Consider the following 21631-nt stretch of genomic DNA (forward strand, 5'->3'; position numbering starts at 1 on the left):
ACCTTCCTTCCTTCCTTAGGCTGTAAATTGTAATAGTCTTTTAGAGTTTATTGAAAAACCGTGAAACAGCAAATCTGCGAAAAGTGAACCACGAAGTAGTGAGGGAACACTGTACATACACAATCCTATACCTATATACTTAAAAATAAGTCCTTGGACTTCATTAGATTACAGGACATTGAATATGCATTTCATGTATAATCTTTATTTCAACACCGTTTACAGATAGAGATTTAATGTACCCCATCATACAAGGCTATCTCCTCCCATCTACAATTTTCCACCTTGCATTTTTGTTATTGCATGGTGACCAATTTCTGTGATGGAATCAAGTATTCTTCCCTCCCCTTTTTTAAAAAACTTAAATTTTCCAGAAATTGTGCAATACAGAAGAAGTCATGTGGTGCAGATTGATGTCCTCTGCGCACATTCTGGGGAGAACTACCGCTACTTTGTTTTGATAAATATCCCTTCTGGTTCCGAGACTATGGATGCCTCAGATGTCATTGTGCTTTGCCAGAGAAACATATGAGAGGTCATGCAAGCAAAGACAAAATTCAGAGGACTCAAAATGCTGCAGGAAAACACATCACAAGCAATTGCGACGAAATCTGGATGGATGAATACTACAGTGACAACACAATGACATTGATGCTCTGTTAATGGTCTGTTTCAAAAGTTCCTCAAAGGGCTCCTCTCCAGTTTGGCTGTCCCCTCTGCATCCCCTGGAGGGTCTCCTCTATGCTCCTCCATGTATGGTGTGCCAAAGTCCCTTCCCTCCTTGCCAAGCCCACCGGTGGCGCCTCGGATAATATGGAGTGTCAGATAAACTGAACTCAGATAATTGGAACTCTACTGTATTTAGCTGCTTGTGATTCCTTTATTGTATCACTTTTAAACTTATTTATTATGCAATGCTTTTGACACGAAATAAATAAAGCTGACAATGACATCCGCATAAAGTGACTTCTCTTCTTTTCTACCTCTCACCCAGCTGGTCTACCAAGATTGTACACTGAATGGGGAATGAATCAGGATACGGAAAAAGACAGCAGCTGGGCTAAAATAGGCTACAGTTTTATTGGTTGCACCTCTGTAACATTTGACACATAAGATCGAAAGTTCAGGACCATCTCAGTCTCTCTGAGCTTTCCAAGTCAGCTATACCAACCACAGTTGCTCACAGATTGTCATTCAAACAGACAGATGGAACATATTTCCCCAAAATAACCAAAGGAGTTATTTTGTTGCACTGGAAGATCTAGAGATCCCTAGAGAGAACACTTCTCTAGGCATTTATATGTCCCTCAGTGCTATTTATTTATTTATTTACAGCATTTATATTCCGCCCTTCTCACCCTGAAGGGGACTCAGGGCGGATCACATTACACATATAGGCAAACATTCAATGCCTTTTAACATAGAACAAAGACAAGACAAACATAGGCTCCGAGCGGGCCTCGAACTCATGACCTCCTGGTCAGAGTGATTCATTGCAGCTGGTTGCAGCTGGCTTGCTCTCCAGCCTGCATCACAGCCCGGGCTATAGTGCTATTCTATGGTCAGCTTCTAATGGAAATTGAACATAGTGTGGCATTGGAGGACCTAAAGATTCCCAGAGAGGTGTTCATTCAAACATAGATAGATAGATAGATAGATAGATAGATAGATAGATAGATAGATAGATAGATAGATAGATAGATAATGTGTTTATCCCACTTTCATTGTGGATCTTTGCTGCTAACTATAGTAAACGTGGAGGGTTAGAAGAAACCAATAATTTGTGGATATGTCATAGTAGGGTCACATAGGGTGGAGAATATTGTTCAAACTACTAACTTTCTGTTGATACAGGCTATGGATTCTATCCCATTGGGGGGGGGGGGGTCATATTTCTGTGGTGTTTAGTCTTGTAGCGTTACAAAGCACATAGTTTCAATGTATTGTCAAAGGCTTTCATGGCTGGAATCACTGGACTGCTGTGAGTTTTCCGGGCCGTATGGCCATGTTCCAGAAGCATTCTCTCCTGATGTTTCATCCACATCTATGGTAGGCATCCTCAGAGGTTGTGAGGTCTGTTGGAAACTAGGTAAGTAGAGTTTATATATCTGTGGAAGGTCCAGGGTGTGAGAAAGAACTCTTGCCTGTTCGATGCAAGTGTGAATATTACAGTTGGCCACTTTGATTAGCACTGAATAGCCTTGCAGCTTTCAAACCATGAAAATGAACAAAATCTGGCTACCAGTATTTAAAAAACCCCTCTTAAAACAGGACAGTAAATAAAGAACAACTCCCAGAAGACAGAGGAATTCCAGACAAGAAACAATCAGGGTCAGCTAACAAGCCCCAATAAAGGATTCCCCCAGGAAGGAAGCAGCCAGGCTTTGAAGCGGCAAGGCTATTCAGTGCTAATCAAAGTGGCTTGCTGCTCTGCAGTAGAATGAAGGCACTGATTTAAAGAGATAGCACTCTATTGAAGAAGACTGAGAAGCTTTCAGTACAGACAGGAAAAACAAAGACATTTTGAAATGTCAGTATTTCGAATGATTACATTAATTAAAAAAATTACCATGTCAGGCCCATAAAGCAGGATTTTGGGAGAGAAATGTCAATGCTCCTACAGGAATGCTCCTGACTCCCGGTCATTGAAGCGATTCAACCTGGGCAAATTTGACAGCTCCTATTCCATGTGTTTTGGATGTTTTCTCCCTTTCTATCTTGGTCCTGGAGTCCAGAAGATGATCTCTGTCTTCTCCCTCCCCTCTTTTTTTGGGACTGTTTCATATCTATCCCTAACAAAGCATGACAGAGTTAGCAGGAAGTTCCCCTGCATCGTAGGAAGGGCTTTGCCATAAATCATACCCTCAATAGATTCTAAGGGTTTAGAAATGGGGGCAGGGGGCAGTATGGGAAAAAGTCCTAGGCTTTTTTTAGTTCTCTTTATTCAGAAGGGGCCGGGCTGTGGTGCAGGTTGGTTAGCAGCCAGCTGCAATAAATCACTCTGACTAAGAGGTCATGAGTTCGAGGCCAGCCTGTGTCGGGTTGAGCACCCAACAATTAAAAATAAAATATAGCCCCTGCTCGTTGCTGACCTAAGCAACCCGAAAGATAGGTGCATCTATCAAGTTGGAAATTTAGGTACCACATATATGTGGGAAGGCTAATTTACGGCACCATAAAAATCATCCAACTGCCGTTGGAATGAGGAAGTTGCTGTTGCAGTGAATGATGAAGCAGCTGCTCCCCCTGTGGCTCAGGAAGCTGGAAGCTGGAGAAAGTTTAAATTGCCTCTGCGTCTGTCTCCGTCTCTGTTCTATGTTATTGAATGTTTGCCTTATATGTGTACAATATGATCCGCCCTGAGTCCCCTTTGGGGTGAGAAGGGTGGAATATAAATACTGTAAATAAATAAATAAATAAATAAATAAATAAATAAATAAATAAATTCTCTGCATGGGCCCAAAGTGATTTTAGAGACCATTAGCAGGAAACATCTGAATCTAGACTGGCCTTCCCTCATGGTGTTCTCTGGATGCTTTGATCTTAAATTACACAGTATGGTCACTGATCACCGATGTTGGGGGTTATAGTACAAAGCATATGGAGAACACTAGATCATGTACCATTTCTCAGTCCTTTACACAATTTGTAGCAGGGAGCAGATAAACTGTCTTCTGATGTTGCTGGGCTGTAACTTCTTTGAGCCCGTCCCTATGACCAATGGGCAGCATTGATGGGAAATTTAGTCCAGCAACATTTGGCAGGATACAGGTTTTCTCCAGACTGCATGAAGTGACTTACTTACTTACTTAGACGATCCCTTGTTGTCTGAGTATGATGGTCTTCCAAGTGGTGGTGGTGGGTACGTAGGTGACTGTGGAGCCCTATTCTTGACCCACATGTTCTTCCGCAATGAGGACGTCAGATTCCAGATAGAAGGTGGTCCCAGTCAGGTTTGGTTTGACACGCCTTCCTCTTGGCACGTTTCTCCCTTTCACCCTCCCATTTCACAGTACTGCTGGTCACAGCTGACCTCTAGTTAGAGCGCTCAAGGGCCAGGGCTTCCCAATTCTCAGTGTCTATGCCACAGTTAGCTTAAAGCCCATCTTTAAATATCTTTTCCTGTCCACCAACATTCTGTTTTCCATTCTTGAGTTGGGAGTATAGTAACTACTTTGGGAGACAGTGATCAGGCATTCGGACAACCTGGCCAGTCCAGCGGAGTTGATGGCATAGGAGCATTGCTTCAATGCTGGTGGTCATTGTTTCTTCCAGAATGCTGACATTTGTCAGCTTCTCTTCTTGGGAAGCATGAAGTGAACGAAGACTTTGATTTATTATATGTTTTCTTATGACTATTGCATCTTTATATTGAAACATAAGCTGCATTTTAACCATTTTTACTTGGAATATATAATGTTCTCTTCCTTCCCTCTCCTTAATTAGTTATTAGTTCTTTGTTATTTCAAAATTCAAAATCTGTTTGGGAAAGGGCTTCTTTTTACTTACCCTTTTCAATCATAATAGAATGGTTTTATACATCTACAGGTGCTTTTTTTAATGCAACAGCTCTTTGTGTCTCCGGTTTCTCACAATGGAATTTTCCCTTTGATGGAAAAATGTGATTTAATCATTCAGTTGTGACTTTAAAAAAAGTACTGGCATTCTGTAATGTGTATGCCTCATTCTGGTGGCAAGCTTCCAGCAACTTCATTTGGAAAGAAGTCTTCTGCATTCATAATTCATAAAAAGCCTGGCATGTGTCCCATTAAAATAACAGAGGAAGAGAAAATATTCTTACATTCAAAAACACTCTTCCCCAGCTTGTCGGAATTATTTATACAAAAGGTCTCTCATTTTCTAAATTAAAACATATAACAACAATGCATATATATATATAGCTATGTGGAGGAGTACAGCTTTAACAAGTCTTTTTAGAAAAAGAATGTCCTGTAGAACTATTTGTTATCATCACGCATTCTACAAATGCTTAATTATCACTCATTGAAAGTGATGAAGAAACAGACACATTAACAAAGAGATGCTCTGCATATTTGCCAGGTTTAATAATAGGTGCTTTCAAAGAGTTTTGGCAAGCAATATTAAAGCTAATTAAAGAAAGTAGGCCTTAATCTGAGCAGGAGAAAAAGACTAGATGGAGCAGAAGAGCTGCTAAACAAAACAGAGAATGTGTACTCGTAGTTTTGTAAATAAATAAACTAATGGGGCTGATATATTAACAATGGTGAGTAGTGGCCAGGGGAGCTTTTGCACAATTAAAACTTGTGCATTAAAACTTGCACCCATACTTTGGGAAGTCAGACTTGGTCATGGTGGTCCATGCTCTTGTTATATCTCGTATAGACTACTGCAATGCGCTCTACGTGGGACTCCCTTTGAAGACTGTTTGGAAGCTTCAAGTAGTCCAACAGGCAGCAGCCAGATTGCTCACTGGAATGGAGTACAGGGAATGGTTAACTCCCTGTTATGCCAGTTCCACTGGCTGCCAGTCTGCTACCGAGCACAATTCAAAGTCTCATAAAGCCCTAAACCAGTGGTTCTCAACCTGTGGGTCCCCAGGTGTTTGGTCTACAACTCCCATAAATCCCAGCCAGTTTACCAGCTGTTAGGATTTCTGGGAGTTGAAGGCCAAAACATCTAGTTTATCCACAGGTTGAGAACTGGCCCAGCTTACCTGTCAAAACGTCTCCCTCTACGAACCACCATGTAAGATCTTCTGGAGAAGCCCTGTTCTTGATCCCGCCTCCTTCGCAGGCGCAACTGGCGGGGACGAGACACAGAGCCTTCTCAATGGTGGCCCCTTGGCTGTGGAACTCCCTTCCCAATGAAATTAGATCAGCTCCCTCCCAACCTTAAGAAAGAAACTGAAAACTTGGCTATGGGAACAAGTCTTTGGAGAATACACAGTGCAATCAGCAGCAATGAAGTAAGTGTAATATGACTGGAATGGCTCCTGGACTATGACTTTGGATTTGCATGGTTTTAATTGCTGTTTTTTATGTATTAATGAAATTTAATAATTATGTTATGATTTTTAAATTTTTAACTTATAATGATTTTAATGCTTGTGTATATTGTATTTGTCTGTTGTTTGTATGGCACTGAATATTGCCGACTTGGAAGCTTCTCTGAGTCGGGGTGAGAAAAAGCAGGGTAAAAATATAATAAATAAAATAAAATAAAATAAATGTACGTGGCAGAGATCACACAGCCAAGAAAGCACAAAGCAGGGCAACTCAGGAAAAAAATGAAGGAATATGGGAAACAAGTGTATGCTTTGGCACAGTTTTGCTGTGCAAGTCCATGTGAAGCAAGAGAAACAGATCTGCACTGCCCAGGAAAATATCCTGTGTGAACCACACTAAAATCTCTTGTCTGGAATGAAATATATATGTGTTCTTCATATAAACATTTTAAGTTGTTGCCAGGAAGTAGTTGAGTTTGGAGGCATGTAATTGAGCCTATGTCTGCACCTGAGGGCTTTTATGAAATCTGCTTCTCTTACTTTACAAAAAGTCAAATAACCCATTCATTCATTCTGCATCCTGTGAATCATCTGTTTGTGTTTCTTTCTGGTTCTCCTGCATAAATCATACACTTTATGAAGTTAGATGACTAGAGAAAAAAAAACAGAGTGGGGAGGAGAGTATGGAAGTTTTAAGAAGTCTTTAAGCTACTGAGAGGTGATGTTCAAATGAATCCCAAATTAGAAAGCACCAGGACAAGACTGGGTTATAAAACGTGTGCATAGAGCAAGTATCCCAAAGACCTCAGTGGTTGTGAAGGGGGCATATTGGTGGTGCTCTCTGTGTTTCTCTCTTACACACACACACCCATTTTGTATTGTGATGCTTTGATAAAAATGTTCCAAAGGGAGTAGAATGTAGAAAGGTAAAGGTAAAGGTTTCCCCTGACATTAAGTCCAGTCGTGACCGACTCTGGGGGTTGGTGTTCATCTCCATTTCTAAGCCGAAGAGCCAGAGTTGTCCAAAGACACCTCCAAGATCATGTGGCCGGCATGACTGCATGGAGTGCCATTAAATTCCTGCTGGAGAGGTACCTATTGATCTACTCACATTTGCATGTTTTCGAACTGCTAGGCTGGCAGGAGCTGGGGCTAACAGTGGGCACTCATTCCACTCCTGGGATTTGAACCTGGGACCTTTCGGTCCTCAAGTTCAGCAGCTCAGCGCTTTAACACACTTCACCACCAGGGCTCACAGAATGTAGATGTCTCTCCCTTAAAACCTCCTCCGTTGCCACACACTTTTCTTTGTCATAAACAGCAAATGAAAATGCACCCATAGTGAATTTCTACTAAATGTCATAGTTGTTAATTATACTTCTTGTATAATTGTTGTATGCCTTCAAGTCATTTTCGACTTACTATGCCAGCCCTAAAGCAAATCCATCACAGAGTTTTCATGGCAAGATTTATTCAGAGGGGCCTTTCCTGTATTTTCCTCTGAAGCTGATAGTGTGTGGCTTGCCAAGGTCCCCCAGTGGATTTCCATGACCACATGGGGTCAAAACTTTCGTGTATATTGAACTTTTCTTTTATAAAATAATGTTTCTGTTATACATTTTGGTCTCTGGGAATGCTGCAATAGTGTCATTGATGTGGATGAATTCAGATACTTGGTGTCAACAGCGGTTCAAGAATGGTGGTCAGATTATATAATTAAAGTCTTGCACAGGAACCATGACATTACCGAAAAGATCCCACATTTGGTACCACACTGGTGTGACAGGTGGTCTGCACATTGGGTGGCAGCGATAACTGGGCAACCCTCACAGGTTTCCCACCATTTCCTCCCATTTTGATCTGCTACAATGCAAAGCCAGGATGTCTCACACAAAAGGAACCTCTTTTCATAACTATTTTAGGGCTCTAATCCCTTTATTTGGCTAGCTGTCTCATTTCCAAAGTGCTCCCCCACCCCACCCCCAAGTTCTTGCTCTCAATCTTAACTTTTAAAAGCTTTCATGTCCACACCCTATTTTATGCTACCTTGCACATTTTGAGAATATATAATTAATTCTACCAAAAGTATTACCCATCCGTGGATTTGGCTTTATTCCTTTAGATTTACACTAATTCTTTCTCTCTCTTTTTGGAAGATCATATGCATACATGTCATTTGTAATAAGAAAAGTAGGATCAGTTTCATATTGCTATTCTTCTGACAGCCCTAGTTTCTCTTTTTTTCTCAGTTGAATCCGTAACACGAATATGCCAATATACATTACCATCTTGTTCAGTAGTTATGGCACTGTAGCTTTAATTCATTTGTATAGTTACTGTATTGCACCACTGCAAATATCCTAAGTACCCCTCCAAACCTACCATTTAAGCCATGCCGCTCACCCGACAGGAATTTCTAAGGAGTTGAAGAGTAGGGCATTAAACAATGAAGTCTCCAACTATCTTCCAGTCAGAAGGTATGAATCTATGCTGTTGAATGTCACATTGCACCCCAGTACCAGCAGAGAGAACCAGTGTGAGCTAGTGGTTTGAGTGTTGAAATATGACTCTGGAAATTAGGATTCAAATCCCTACTCATCCGTGAAAACTCATTGGTGTACCTTTAGCAAGTCTTACACTCTCAGCCTCAGAAAAGCCCACCTTGAGGTCACTATAAATCAGAAAAAACTTGAAGGCACACAACAATAAGCCAGGAGATAAAACATGGATAAAACAAATAGTGGGGGAAACAATACACTTTAGGGGAGCTTTACTACTGATCTCTATATTTGAAAATAAGAATAAGGACTTTGAAAATAAAAATCTTACATCACACTTGCTATGTACTGCAAGGCTCGAAATAGAACATGGAAAAAAAACCTAGAGAATTTATTAATAAAGAATTGGCTAAATAGGATATGGGCTACTGCACTATCAGAAAAGCTGATCTATAAATCAAGATTAGCAAAAGGAGAAACAAAAGAAGACCTATTTGAAAATACATGGAAGCCATTCATTAGATACATGTGCAGAAGTAATAGCAAATTTAAACCACCAAATGACCAAGAAAAATTATGGTCGAACAATTAAGAAAAACATACCCCCAAGAACTGTATGTAATGGTTAAAATTAGACTAACTAAAAGCAAGAGAACTGACAGAGATGTATTTGTACAAAGCTGTGTGTATGATAGGGGTGAGGTGGGGGAGCATAATTGTATCGTGATATACACACACACACATACACACAGTGTATATATATATATATATATATATATATATATATATATATATATATATATATAGAGAGAGAGAGAGAGAGAGAGAGAGAGAGAGAGAGCAAAAAACAACAAATCAAGAGAGCACGAGGGACCTTATCACATAGATGTTTTCCTCGTTTTCTCTCCGTTTCCGCACACTGGCAACACAGAGTCCCATGGTGGCTATCCCATGATGCACAACCACTTCTGGTGGCCACCCGTGGGAATTCGTCTTCCCAGGGTACAAAAATAGAGAGAAGACTAACTTCTGATTCCAAAAAGTGGGGGGAGGCAAGGGAAAGCGGAAAGATGAGAGAAAAGTTGTGGGATCGCTGGCCATCCCTGAAAATAGACCTTGCCGAGAGAGATCGGGGTAAGGTTTTCCCCACTCTTCCCAAGACTTCCCCTGCTTCTCTTCTGCCTGTCAGACGAAGTCCCTAGATGCATTATGACTCTCCCATTCTTCAGCATTTTTGGGAGGTGGTGGTACTGTATGGCTTCAATGGTGGGTTTTGAAGGATAGCATCAACAGGCATACATGTATCATCACAACTACTTTGTCATAGTTATATATCTTAATGCAGGTTCTAAGCACAGAATTCCAGAGGGTGAACTGGCAAGTCCTCCTTCTGATTGTTCAACAGACTACTTAACAATCATTCAGAAGCCTAATTAAAAGAAAGTACAGTGGGGCATTTCAATGGTGTGTAACACATATTTTTTCTCTTGTAGCATTACTTCTGGAATGCTGCTCTCAAGTGTCCTCTGACCTCCAGGGATAGTTTTTGAAGTGCAGGAGCAGTTTACTGTTGGAAGATCTGAAAAGTCACTATGCAGGTGTACAACCAGTGTGACCAGTGCTGAATCCACACCTGGAAAATAATTTGTTCTTACCTTGATCCTAGTTCTGTTGGAACATGTGACATTCCTCTGGTTTTTGAAGAGAAAGCATTTATTTTAGATGCTTGATGGCTTAACTGCACATTCAAATAATTGAAAGTTAGTAGCACTTTCAGAACTAATATTAATGTTTGAACAGATGGGTGATTACCTGTACCTCTTCCCTGTTTTCTACCTTGCAGCCCCTTTGTGTGTAAGGGTGTGTACATGAAAGATGTACTTTTTACATGGGTTCACGGGGTGCTGATTCTAGTGTGGAGGGGTGGGAAGACATGGAGTATATTGATTGGGATGGGAAGGAGCTTGGAGTAGGAAACTAGGGTGGTGGTGAGGAAATGTGATGTTGAACGTTGTTCAATTTGGATTAAACTAAGCCTGCTCCAAATGTGTGCTTCCCAAGCTAGGTTCTAGGTGACTGGAGAGAAAAGGCCTTCTTATTCCCCATCTAGTAGGTTCTGTAAAGTTGACTGAAGGCCCTCCTTTTGGTTTTGCTGCAAGAGCATGGTGGAATTAGTTGGAAGGAGATGGACTGGTGGTGGTGGTGGGAGGGGGGAGCAAGTATGTGGAAGGAGGATTATGGGTCTCCAGCAGAATGAGGGGAGGGAATAAGAAGAGACCTGGGGGGAGCAGGCAAGTGTAGAGGATGGATGTGGAGGGAGGAGGGCAAAGACAATGGGAAGTGGCTAGGGCAACTGCTCCTACTGCAGTGTCCTTGGTGGATCAAAGCTTAATTGGGATTGTATTACCTACTAGGGTAGAATTGTACTAGATCCTGGACTCCACAGGCATGATAACAATTTTACATGTGCGTGAGAGCTAGGAATTAACCTCCATACAAAAATATCAGCAAATTGGCAAGTGAGACCTTATCTCTTCAATCAATCACTGATATACATCCTGCAGCACCTATCCTTCCTCCTGCTTTCCTCATCTTATCCCTTTTTTAGATTCCACCATGTTTTGTTGCAAAGTTGAAAGATAGATCTTTCAACTTCTGACCTTCTGGACAGGATAGGAGGAAGGGACATCCCCTCTCCAGTTACCTAGAACCCAGCTTGGCAAGTACACATTTCTCTTCTTCTGCCAAAGTGAGCAAGTGAGTAAATTTTAAAGATCATGGCCTAATGAGGAGCTCTTTAATTCTCGTGACGGACAGAAAGACACACTGAGAGGATGGAGGAGTCATGGGTCACTTGGGGAAAATAGAATAACGCAGGCAAGGGATCCTCCTGAGGGAACCATATACAAGGCTATCAATGGAAGTGCAGGTGGGAGGTCAGAATGACAGGAAAGGAAGGAATGCTATTGGTTGATATGAATATATGTGTCTACATTTCAGTGCGGCTGTGTAACCTAAAATAATCTGATATAGTGAACATATGACTATGACAAGAAATGTATTTTGTACTGATATGGCTTCAAGTGGGGAAAATGTATAGTTGCCAATGCCAATTTAAGTTCAGATTAAAAAGAGTTAGTGTGACACTAAAGGGATCAAACCAGGGCAGGACCTGGGATATAGCCCTAGTATGGATTCAACCCCTAATATACATTCCATGTGCAAAGATTTGGACTGCAAGTAAAAATGGCTGGTGTTAAATATGGACACAGCTTGAACTTCCATTCCAGTGAACTCTGTGTTAAAGTTTACATCATTAGCATGACATTGGTTTGCTATTTACGTTACATAATATGATCTCAGAAAACACATTCATTATAAATGAGACGAATTTCCAGATGAACCAAATCATTCTTTTTATAGCACAAAATAAATTATATAGAAAAACAAAAGTGCAACAAAATGCCTCTTCACATAGGTTGCAAAAACAGATGTTACAACATGGATATATTTATTGCTTTCAGAAAATAGCAAGTCAGTGCTAACAAGCAAATTATTTATACAACTTGCCCAACTTGATTTTTATAGGGTTTTGTCCAACTGGGCTAGAAGCATATTGCAGCATATGGACTTACAGGATGTGGTTTCTATGAGAAGCTTACAGTGATGCTGTGGACATAATTAATATTAGTATTGCATACAGTATTCGAAAAACAGTCATTATGTCACAGAAGTGACATATAATTATGTCAATTACGTGTTTCTTAAAATTATTAAGCTAAGTAGCTCTGGACAAGTCGACTAGTACATGTATTTGGGCTAGGAGAAAGCTTCTGTACCTTTAGTAGCTGCACAACCATTAAAGGTACAGGATCCTCATTCTGTTTTTCACCTGGCTACTCTTTTCTTGGCTGCAAACTTTTATGTACTTCCTTTTAAGACTGATTATAACAGCATATTTCAGCAAATGTGAGAGAATATTAACATCTATCTTCAGATATATATTAGGCTTCAAAGGAAGTTAAGATTAAAAAACAATATTAAAATACAGAGACATTACTTAAAAAGCAGAAGGGAACTTTGGCTGTCAGATGGACCCATTGCTATTGTATTCCACTGATGTGTTTACATGTATGGAGTCCTACTATGGGTCTACAAGGATTCAAGCTAAATAAAATCTCAGAATCACAAGTTACCTGGTATCAGTTTTTGACCATTAGATTTAGTTCCAGCTGTATTTCACCTTTCCTCCCTTACTCTAGAGCAGTTGTTCTCAACCTGGGGTCCCCAGATGTTTTTCAATTCCCAGAAATCCTAACAGCTGGTAAACTGGCTGGGATTTCTGGGAGTTGTAGGCCAAAAACATCTGGGGACCCCAGGTTGAGAACCACTGCTCTAGAGTATTTAGTGGCTCATGAGTGGCTCAGGAAAGAAATATTAAGAAATAATTCTCCTACTGTAGAATTTTCAAAGGCTAGTTCTAGTCTTCATTTTTAGTTGAGGTGGCTTTTACTATTTTAAAAGAACAGCTGGAAACTCCACTTTGTATGTGTCACACACTAATTACAGCTGAAATCTTGTGTGTTCCCAAGAACAGTTTCCAAGGGAACAGATTTTCAAAATATGCAGGTATAAAAACCCACATTCTTCCCTACATCTGGAATATGAATATTTACTAGACTTGTGCACAGATTTTCCCCCCGGTACCTTCAGTACCCTGGGAGCAACGGTAAGGGTTCTCCCAGTACGAAAACCCGCTCACAACGAAAGCAAGCAGAAACCGATCTTGGTTTTTTGATTTTCCTTTATTTTCCTGATTTTTTTTATTTGAGGGACTGACTGGGAGTTGGAGACCTGAGGGATGTTGTGTGGGCTGCGCACACGTTTGGGAATTTTCACCCTTTTAGCTTCTTTTTCTCCTTCCCTTCTTCTCCTTTAGAAAATACTTCTAAAAGATAAAAATTAATAATAGTAATCCCAGCAAAGATAAATAGAAGCCTACCTCTCCTCTAGAGTAGAAAGTAGAAACAGCTTTAAGGAAGCAAAACCCCAAGCAGAAAGAGATTGCGGGCAAGAGAGGGATTTTTAAGGTTGTCCAGGGAGGATAGCTCCACTGATCCTTTCCTTCCGTGGGTCTCCTTAAAATGCCCTGGAAACCTGTGTGATGTGCTGCTGGTGCTGGGAGAGAAAGCGTGTGCACCTGCCTCTCCTCTATAGTAGAACAGTTTTTAAAAGCAGTAACCCCAGTCTCCTCTTCTACAAACAGAAGGGAAAGGATCCAGAAAGCATGGTAACTGTGATGCTTTTTGAAATCCAGGTCTTAATGAAGGATATGGAAGAGGAGCCTGTGGGAAGTCCCCCCCATAATGGGCTGGATAGAGTTCTTTATTAACCCCGTTGCTAACACCCAGGCTCCCTTGAAGGAAGAAAAGAAAGGCTCCCGGGGAAAGGGGGCCTAAGTTCCCCCCAATGCCGCCAATGGGCCGAAAAGAACAGTTTTTTTCCAAATGCGGAACAAAAACCCCTATTTGTCAGCGCACCAATTTTTGGGAGGCACTGGAAAACAGATATGGGGGGGCTTCCAGTATCCAGCAAGCAGAAATGGATAACGATTCACCCAAAATACACAACCCTAGTATTTACCTGCCTGCCTACCTATCTATCGTGCTTTCTCCACAAACAAAATTGGGGGAACATGCAAATGTATTTGTGAACCAGGTTGTCAAGCAGCCCATATTTTAGTGAGCCAACCAATGTCTTTGGCAAGGTAATCAGTCAAAAAACAAATTGACCACGGGCCTGCCAGCTACCAGCTCATGACGGCCCACTTCTACTTTTTATTATGGTTCTTTCCTGCCACATTATTTCACATTTTACACTGATTCACTAGATTTTGCTATGGCCCATCCTGCCTTACAAAGCTGTGCCTCATATGCATTCAAAAGAGTCCAATGTTTTTGTTACAAATAAGTGGCAAACCTATTGTAAATGGCATTGATAGATCTCTCAGGAATGTGACCTTCATAATGAAATTATAACTTTGTTGTAACAGAGTAGCAAAAGCAGGAATGTTGTTAAGTAGAAGGAAGCTAACATTAAAGATGAAAACAGCATCAAATGTATATTCTGCTTTCAGGTAGGATTTAATGAGACTTGTCATGAACAAGACATAATTGGCTATGCCCAGGTATAAAATGCATTTAGCCCAGTTGTAACTACTTAGCTTTGTACAGAATGAACATGCCACAAATGCAAAGGAACAAAAATACATTTAAGCCCAAAACTAAACATAATAAGGTGATTCCCCTTAACAGCAGCATTTTCCCCAGAACAAACCAGAGATAATAGACAAATTAAATATTTACAAGTGCATTTCCATTACAAAAATACATATATTTTTAATAAGTAGGATATACTATGTCATTAATAATGACTTGGTATTTTTCACTTCAATTTGAATGATTTATAAGCTAAATTTTACAACCACAAAAAGGTTTCTTATAAGATGTTACCACTTTTGACAAAAAGCTTAAAATATGTCATACTTTAAAACAAAATCAGCAATGGGCTATAACACATCAAGAACTATACCAATGGCAAGATCTGTTGCAGTACAAACTGATAAATCACCAACCAGATACAAGGAAATACAGAAACCCCACTACTCATTTTCTTCTCTTCTTGTAACTACTTGGATCACATTTTATAAGGATATTTAAGTCCATGGTATGTATGCTTACTCAGAAGTCAATCCCATTAATAGCAGTGATACTGGCATCCTCGTAAGTATGCATACAATGCCTCTGTCAGTATATGTAAATATAAACATTTCAATAAATTATCGTTTTTCTTTTGGATGGTGTACTGTAGGAGAATCTGTTTTGTTGTTTTCTTGAAACTTAACAAATAAATCTCTTGGTCAATTAAGAGGCAAATTTTTAAATTCAGTAGTTTTAAAGTTTTTAAAAGAAATTAGTAACTAGTGTGAAAAAGATGTAACAAATCAACTGACTGATATATAATGCATCACTTGACATTGCCTCATTTTTAATCTAAAGGGCAGAAACTACTAAAGGAGTGCATAAAAGCTGCAAAACTAAACCATGTCTATAAGTATCTATTACTATATTAATACCCGATCAGATTAAATTAAATTTTTTAGCTATTTTTAAAAGGTTGAAGTTAGTTTAGTATTTTGTGCTATGTAGATTTACAAGGTTGACAAAGCACTGATTTTGGTTCCTTCAGTATTAAAAGGAAAAAAACACCTTTTTATTGATTTAATGTATGTATTTAAAGCAGGTCTTATTCAGAACGCCTTTGCTGCTCTGTATTTCATAATATTTTCTGGCTGATTATCCTCTGGATATCAGAGAAAACGCTTAACTAAGAAGTAACTAATAGGGCACCCACACAAATATATGAAAAAGAAGAAAGGGAGATTTCTGTAACATATACTCTAAGGGTTGCGAGATAAATTCTAAATCGATTGAAAATAATGCAGGTAAAAAACCCCCAACAGTTTTAAAATGAGATGAAAAATAACAAAACTTGATTCTAGGCAAAAGATTAATTCCATTCTTAGGGGAAACCAGTCCCCAGGAGTCTTGCTTACATAAACTTTAACATTACAAATAATATGGAAACTGGTTTCCTATTTTATCTCTCAAATTGCTAAACATAGCATGAATGTGTAACCTCTGAGTTCATAACCGTGTGGTACTCAAATCCCTACACACAACCCCTAGTTTAGGGAATTTGCTGGGACTGGGAGAGTCTCCAAATCCCTACTTACCAGGAAGAAGCCACTTCAATTCACAGTGATCCATTCCTCTGTGACTTAGGAATTAATGGATTATTCCATCCCAACCTGTTACAAGTGATTTCTGGGGTGAGGAGGAATTGCCACAGGAGCCTCACTTCTGCCTGTTGCAATGGAGGAATGTCAGACAACGGCCTCCCAAGCGACAGGAGAATAGACCCCCTCTGATTGCATCATCTGCTTCCAGGTAAATGGGGATTGGGAAGTTGGGTCAGAATTCACTGCATAGTTAGTTATGGATCTATAACTGCACGGTAGGATTCTGGCCTCTGTCTATATCATTCTGTTCTTTTAAGCGAATACATATAAACTATATATGCTTGCTTTTATTTTTTGTCTGAATTTACTCTTTTCAGGTACTATGCCTGCACTTCTAGAAACACATATACACATAAAATATGACATATGAATAAATGCAGCATAAAATTGCACATTTAGTCTAATGCTTTGCTTCAGCAAGAGACAAGAGCAGCCACTGAATTTTTTTCTTATCGTTTCTACGTAATTTTTATCCTATCAACCCCCCCTAAATGAGACTCAAAGTGGCGACTACTGTTCAACAGCTGCCCATTTGCACCCCAAAATTCAGAAGAGCATTCTTCCTATACATTTTCTCTATCTAACAGTTTAATAATCAGTTTAAGATGACGGGCTTTTTGAATATGAACTATTGGATGTTTTAATATTATATAATTTATGCTAATTTAACAGATTTGTATTATATAGACATTGGAAATTGGACACCATCCAAAGAAGAAAAGACAAACAGGGAAAGAAAAAAGCAAATCATTTGGCACAGGAAAAATTCTGTTTAGTACCAACTTGCTAAAAATTCTTTACTGGGAAGTAAAAGTGGGAACATTTTAGCATTTAAGTTAAAGACTACTGCTTCAATTCAACCAATGCCATCTACATATATAACCTATGGCTTGTTGCAATCCCTTGGTGCTTTGAATTTGATTACCAAGGCACAGCAGTACTACAGCACTACTACAATCTTTGAACAGAACATGCAGAACAGTAGCTTCAAATTCCGAAGGCGAGATTCAAAACTTTCAGTTTACTTCTGTGAGGGGAAAATGCCCAATTTGCTATAAAGGAAACAAATCTATGTACATGGAGTGATTTTTTAGATGTAAACAAATAAATAAAACACTTTATACTGTTTCATACTGCTTGTCCTTCAATTCTAGTACAGTCTACTCATTCAGCAGTTGTCTCATTTAATCATTTTTAATTACCTGGTAACTAGCATCCTTGTAATTAAACATGCCAGCAGCTGACCAGGAAGCCCTCTGAATGCAATGCTTGTGGTCTACCATTGAGTTATGATTCCATCTCATAACTCAGTGATAGAAGTCATGATTTGGAATATAAAGCCCTCAGGACATTCTCGGCTTGTAAGAAGTGATCCAGATCAAATAGCAATGCTATCACCTACCTTGTGAAACCACTGTGCCCCCTAGTTCTGTTTTACACCTTGCAATGCAAATCTCCCCATCCATAATTTGACTGGAATACGAATGTCTTCACTTGCAATTGTTCCCTGGCCCAGTAGCTTGATTATTAACCTTTCGCTTTCAGTTTTTTCTTGGGACAATAAAATGTTTATGAGTTCTGGAAAATGAAAATGGGTAGAATTTTTCATTCGTACATAAAGACATTACAAAGTTCTATTGAAGACATCTAGCGGTGGCCTTTTTCCAAATGGGCAGAGGCACTGTGCAACTGTATCAGAAACAAACAGAAAAGAAACCCTGTAGGCCACAAGGAGTTTACATGTGCAATAAACTTTTTAAGGCTCTTAGTTTCACAGTTGACAAATCTGATTTTTAAAAATCTACTCTCATTAATCAAGGAAAATGACATAGATATGGGGTTCTAGTTTAAAATGGAATGAAAGTGTTTGTATTTTGACCACAGATGCTTGGTTTCATGTGATCCTTTCTGTACAGTGAAAAGAAAAGCTACTGATCTATGAGATTATAAAAAGTTTAAATAAAAATAAACATAGTATAAAATTTATTTGTTCTAGAATGTTTTGAAATGAGCTGAAAGGAAGCTTTGAAATGTTACATTTCCTCTTATGAGTCAAACAAAAGCTTTAATTTTGCAAAGGAAATCTGAAGAAATTAAAAAATAAATACATCTATTTGGAAATAAGACTGTTTTGCTATTTGTGTGCATGCAGAAATGTGAACATTGAATGTGAGTTTCACAAAGCACTGGTAGGAACGAACTGATATGTCCTTCTAGCCAACTGAATTCCCCTCCACAGCATCAATATTGAGAAACTAGTTCCAATACTAATGAAAAGCTACACTTGAAAATAGGACACCTCAAAATAGGTTTAGGAGTAGATTTGACTATTACTCAGAAGTCCTGAAAAGTATGGTGACTGTATCTAGTTTTCAAACTCTGGGGGAACATCTCAAGTGATGACTCACATATATTTCTTATGAGAAAGTTCTGTAATGGAATTCAGCAGGTATTTCTCCTGCTTTGGATGTTGTCCATATTCTTTGTAGGAGATGCAGAAATAATTTGTGTATCCTTTGACTATATACATAGTTAGCAGGGCTCCTAGATAAAGTTCAAATTAGTTCTCATACAAATGGGAATTTCCACACATTCTATAAATGCTAATATGCAGATAGAAAACATTTTTGTAACAAATCAAGTCTATACTGCAAGTTGATGTGTACATGAATGTGCAAACAGCTGACTAAGATCCACATATTTAGTTTTATAAGCCCAAGGGAACAGGAGACCTGGTGTTTATAAACAGTAATTTCACATGCAGAACAGCACATATCTTGGAAATGGAAAGGAACTGCAGAAACAGTTTTAGACATGGCACTGTCCAAAGGCAGAAAAAGTGATGCGATTTTGCTGGATATGCATACATCCTTTCAAGAAGCCCAGACCAGGAAGAGGGAACATGCTGTTTGAATGCAAATTGACATTCACTGACAGCATGCCCAATAGCCAGGGTTGATAGGATCTTTTGTACAGGATCTCCCATTAACCCAACCACTAAACAACTGCATCTTCTCTACCACAGGAGGGCAGACCCTTACATTGCATCTTACACAGTGGCTCAGCACTAAAGAAGCATTTTCCATCCTTGCAATCCTTCTGCTTTGTTGCATTTCTCAGCTCTGACCACACTGTGCAGGAAGAGGAAACTATACAAGTATTGCATTTGAAACAAAATAGTCTGCTCTTTTTTAAATTGTTCTAGACTGGAACTCTCATATAAAGCCTCAAGGGAACATTTGATCTTGCAAGAATTTCACACTATTCCTCCGGGAACAACAGTCTATGATGTTTTATATTCACACCCCTTCTTTTGCAAGCTCAGTTGTTGTGTCATAGTTCCTAAACTACCTTAATTACACCATAGCTTGTTAAGGTAAATTAAATTACTTATGTTTGGTTCACTACACAAATGAATGTATTTATTGGGAGCTGTGTGGACTACTGAACTATATTGTTATTTTGGCTATTAACTATGAAAAATAATGGAAGACAGAAAAGTATATAATGTACATTATGATCTCTGTAATGATATCCATAATACAAGATGTTTCAAACTAGAAGGAATACTAAGGCAACCATCAACGTTTTTGTAATGTTACTGATTTCTATGAAAAAGAAAACCCTGAAAAGGCCAGAAGTTTTAATCAGGTAGTCAACCATACTAAATATATCTCAGTTTTAGATGTCACAACAAGATCTACAATGGTGCTAAATTCCAACTGACCATAATATGCGGTTGTGAATGCCACAAAACTGCATTTTATGGTATCTTGCTGTACGTCACTCAGTATGGTCAGAGGGAGGTGTACTTAAAACTCTGTAGTCCTAACCCACCATAATTAAGACTATCAGTTTCAGCCTATGTTCTTTTTTCACTGTTGCCAAATTTTAAAAAAAAACCAGAAGAAAAGAGATTTTCATAAAGGGAAGCTTGTGTTGACAATAGTTTGAGAGACAGATACCATTTGGAAGAAATCAATCATGAAGGTTCCTGCTTTTCCTTGTTTTTGAAGTAAACTTTCTGAAAAGGCAACCTTACCTGCTGAATTGGTACTTCTCCAAGTCAAAATTATCTATAAAGTCACATATTGTGCAATTGAATAAAGGCTATGATACATTAGACCCTTTCTGTTCAATGTTGATGGGATGGACTGTATTTCACTTTTGCTGACACAAAATCTAAGTTTTCAGATGCTACAAAAACACTGCTGCATACTAATAAGTGAGCTATACCTGATTCTATGAGAAACTGAACGAGATAAAGGTAGTGGCACAATAACCACATTTCTAAAACATATATTATATACAAAATATTTTAAGGTATAGGTATAACCTTTTTATACAGTACTTCTTTTAAACAATGTTTTCAGTAAAATAATACAAGTGAAAAACAACAATCGCAACATCACATGTGAAAGAGCAGATGGCTATCTCTGCTAACATAACCAATGTTATGGACCAGTGAAGCTTTCTAACAGGCAAATAAAATATTCAGAGATTGAGACTCTTAACTATACATTTAACAGTTTGGCTACAATTTTCAGTCTTTGATGCCACAAATATCTCATGAGTGTTTCAGTAGCAGAATGGCACTTGGCTTATTCTAACAAGAGGAGAAAAAAATAGTTGATCAGAAGAAGAAAAAGTCCACGTTTCCATGCCGAAATTCCGGCTATGTACCTCTCCTCCCCCAATCCAGGCACATCCATTCATTGTGCAATCTGTCGATGGGTAAACACAGTGCAGTATTAATCTCAGTGGGATCTGGCCCTTTGGTCTAACCGAAGTCAATTCTGGGTCGATACTGGAGTACCATGGGGTAAGACTAAAACCACAATGAAAACAGAATAAACAAAAACAATGACAGCACATAGACACAAATACATGAACAATTTGATTATTAAAATATATTCAGTTATCACTATTTTATCAACTTACACGTATTGAAAGGAATCAATCAAAAGGCTGGGCCTCTATAAATGAAGAATTCATTTCATCTCCTATCACATAGGCTTGGTAAGTCAGACTGGAAATGAGCAACTTCTCACTTTCAGTGGACTGGCTGTATGGGACTGCATTCCCTGTCTACCAAGAGCTATACTGGTGCCACCACTGATCTCACATTGCAGTTGCTGATTTAATTTGGCAACAACTGTAGCAGTTCTCTATGCTACAGAAGGGTCCAAAAAGCAAAACAATACCACCCTTCAGCATCACAGAGCTCTACTGACTGGCAATAAAAAGTATTTCCTACCTTTCTATATACATGAAAGTGGTGGCTCC

At 39.0% G+C, this 21631-nt stretch overlaps 1 protein-coding gene across 5 annotated transcripts in view; it reads right to left on the reverse strand.

The window, feature by feature from the left end:
• Window positions 1-11883: 11883 nt before the first annotated feature.
• pcgf5 (polycomb group ring finger 5) overlaps window positions 11884-21631 on the reverse strand; it is a 56450-nt gene continuing 46702 nt past the window's right edge. For 4 of the 5 annotated variants that reach the window (XM_008115310.3, XM_008115311.3, XM_062976181.1 and 1 more), the window contains one exon: window positions 11884-21173. In XM_008115310.3, the coding sequence (XP_008113517.1) occupies window positions 21126-21173 (48 nt within the window). In that variant the 3' untranslated portion in view covers window positions 11884-21125. The remainder of the gene's footprint in view (window positions 21174-21631) is intronic. The other variant, XM_062976180.1, reaches the window with a different exon arrangement.

This window comes from Anolis carolinensis, chromosome 3 (genome assembly GCF_035594765.1).
Source record: "Anolis carolinensis isolate JA03-04 chromosome 3, rAnoCar3.1.pri, whole genome shotgun sequence".
Lineage (NCBI taxonomy): Eukaryota > Metazoa > Chordata > Lepidosauria > Squamata > Dactyloidae > Anolis > Anolis carolinensis.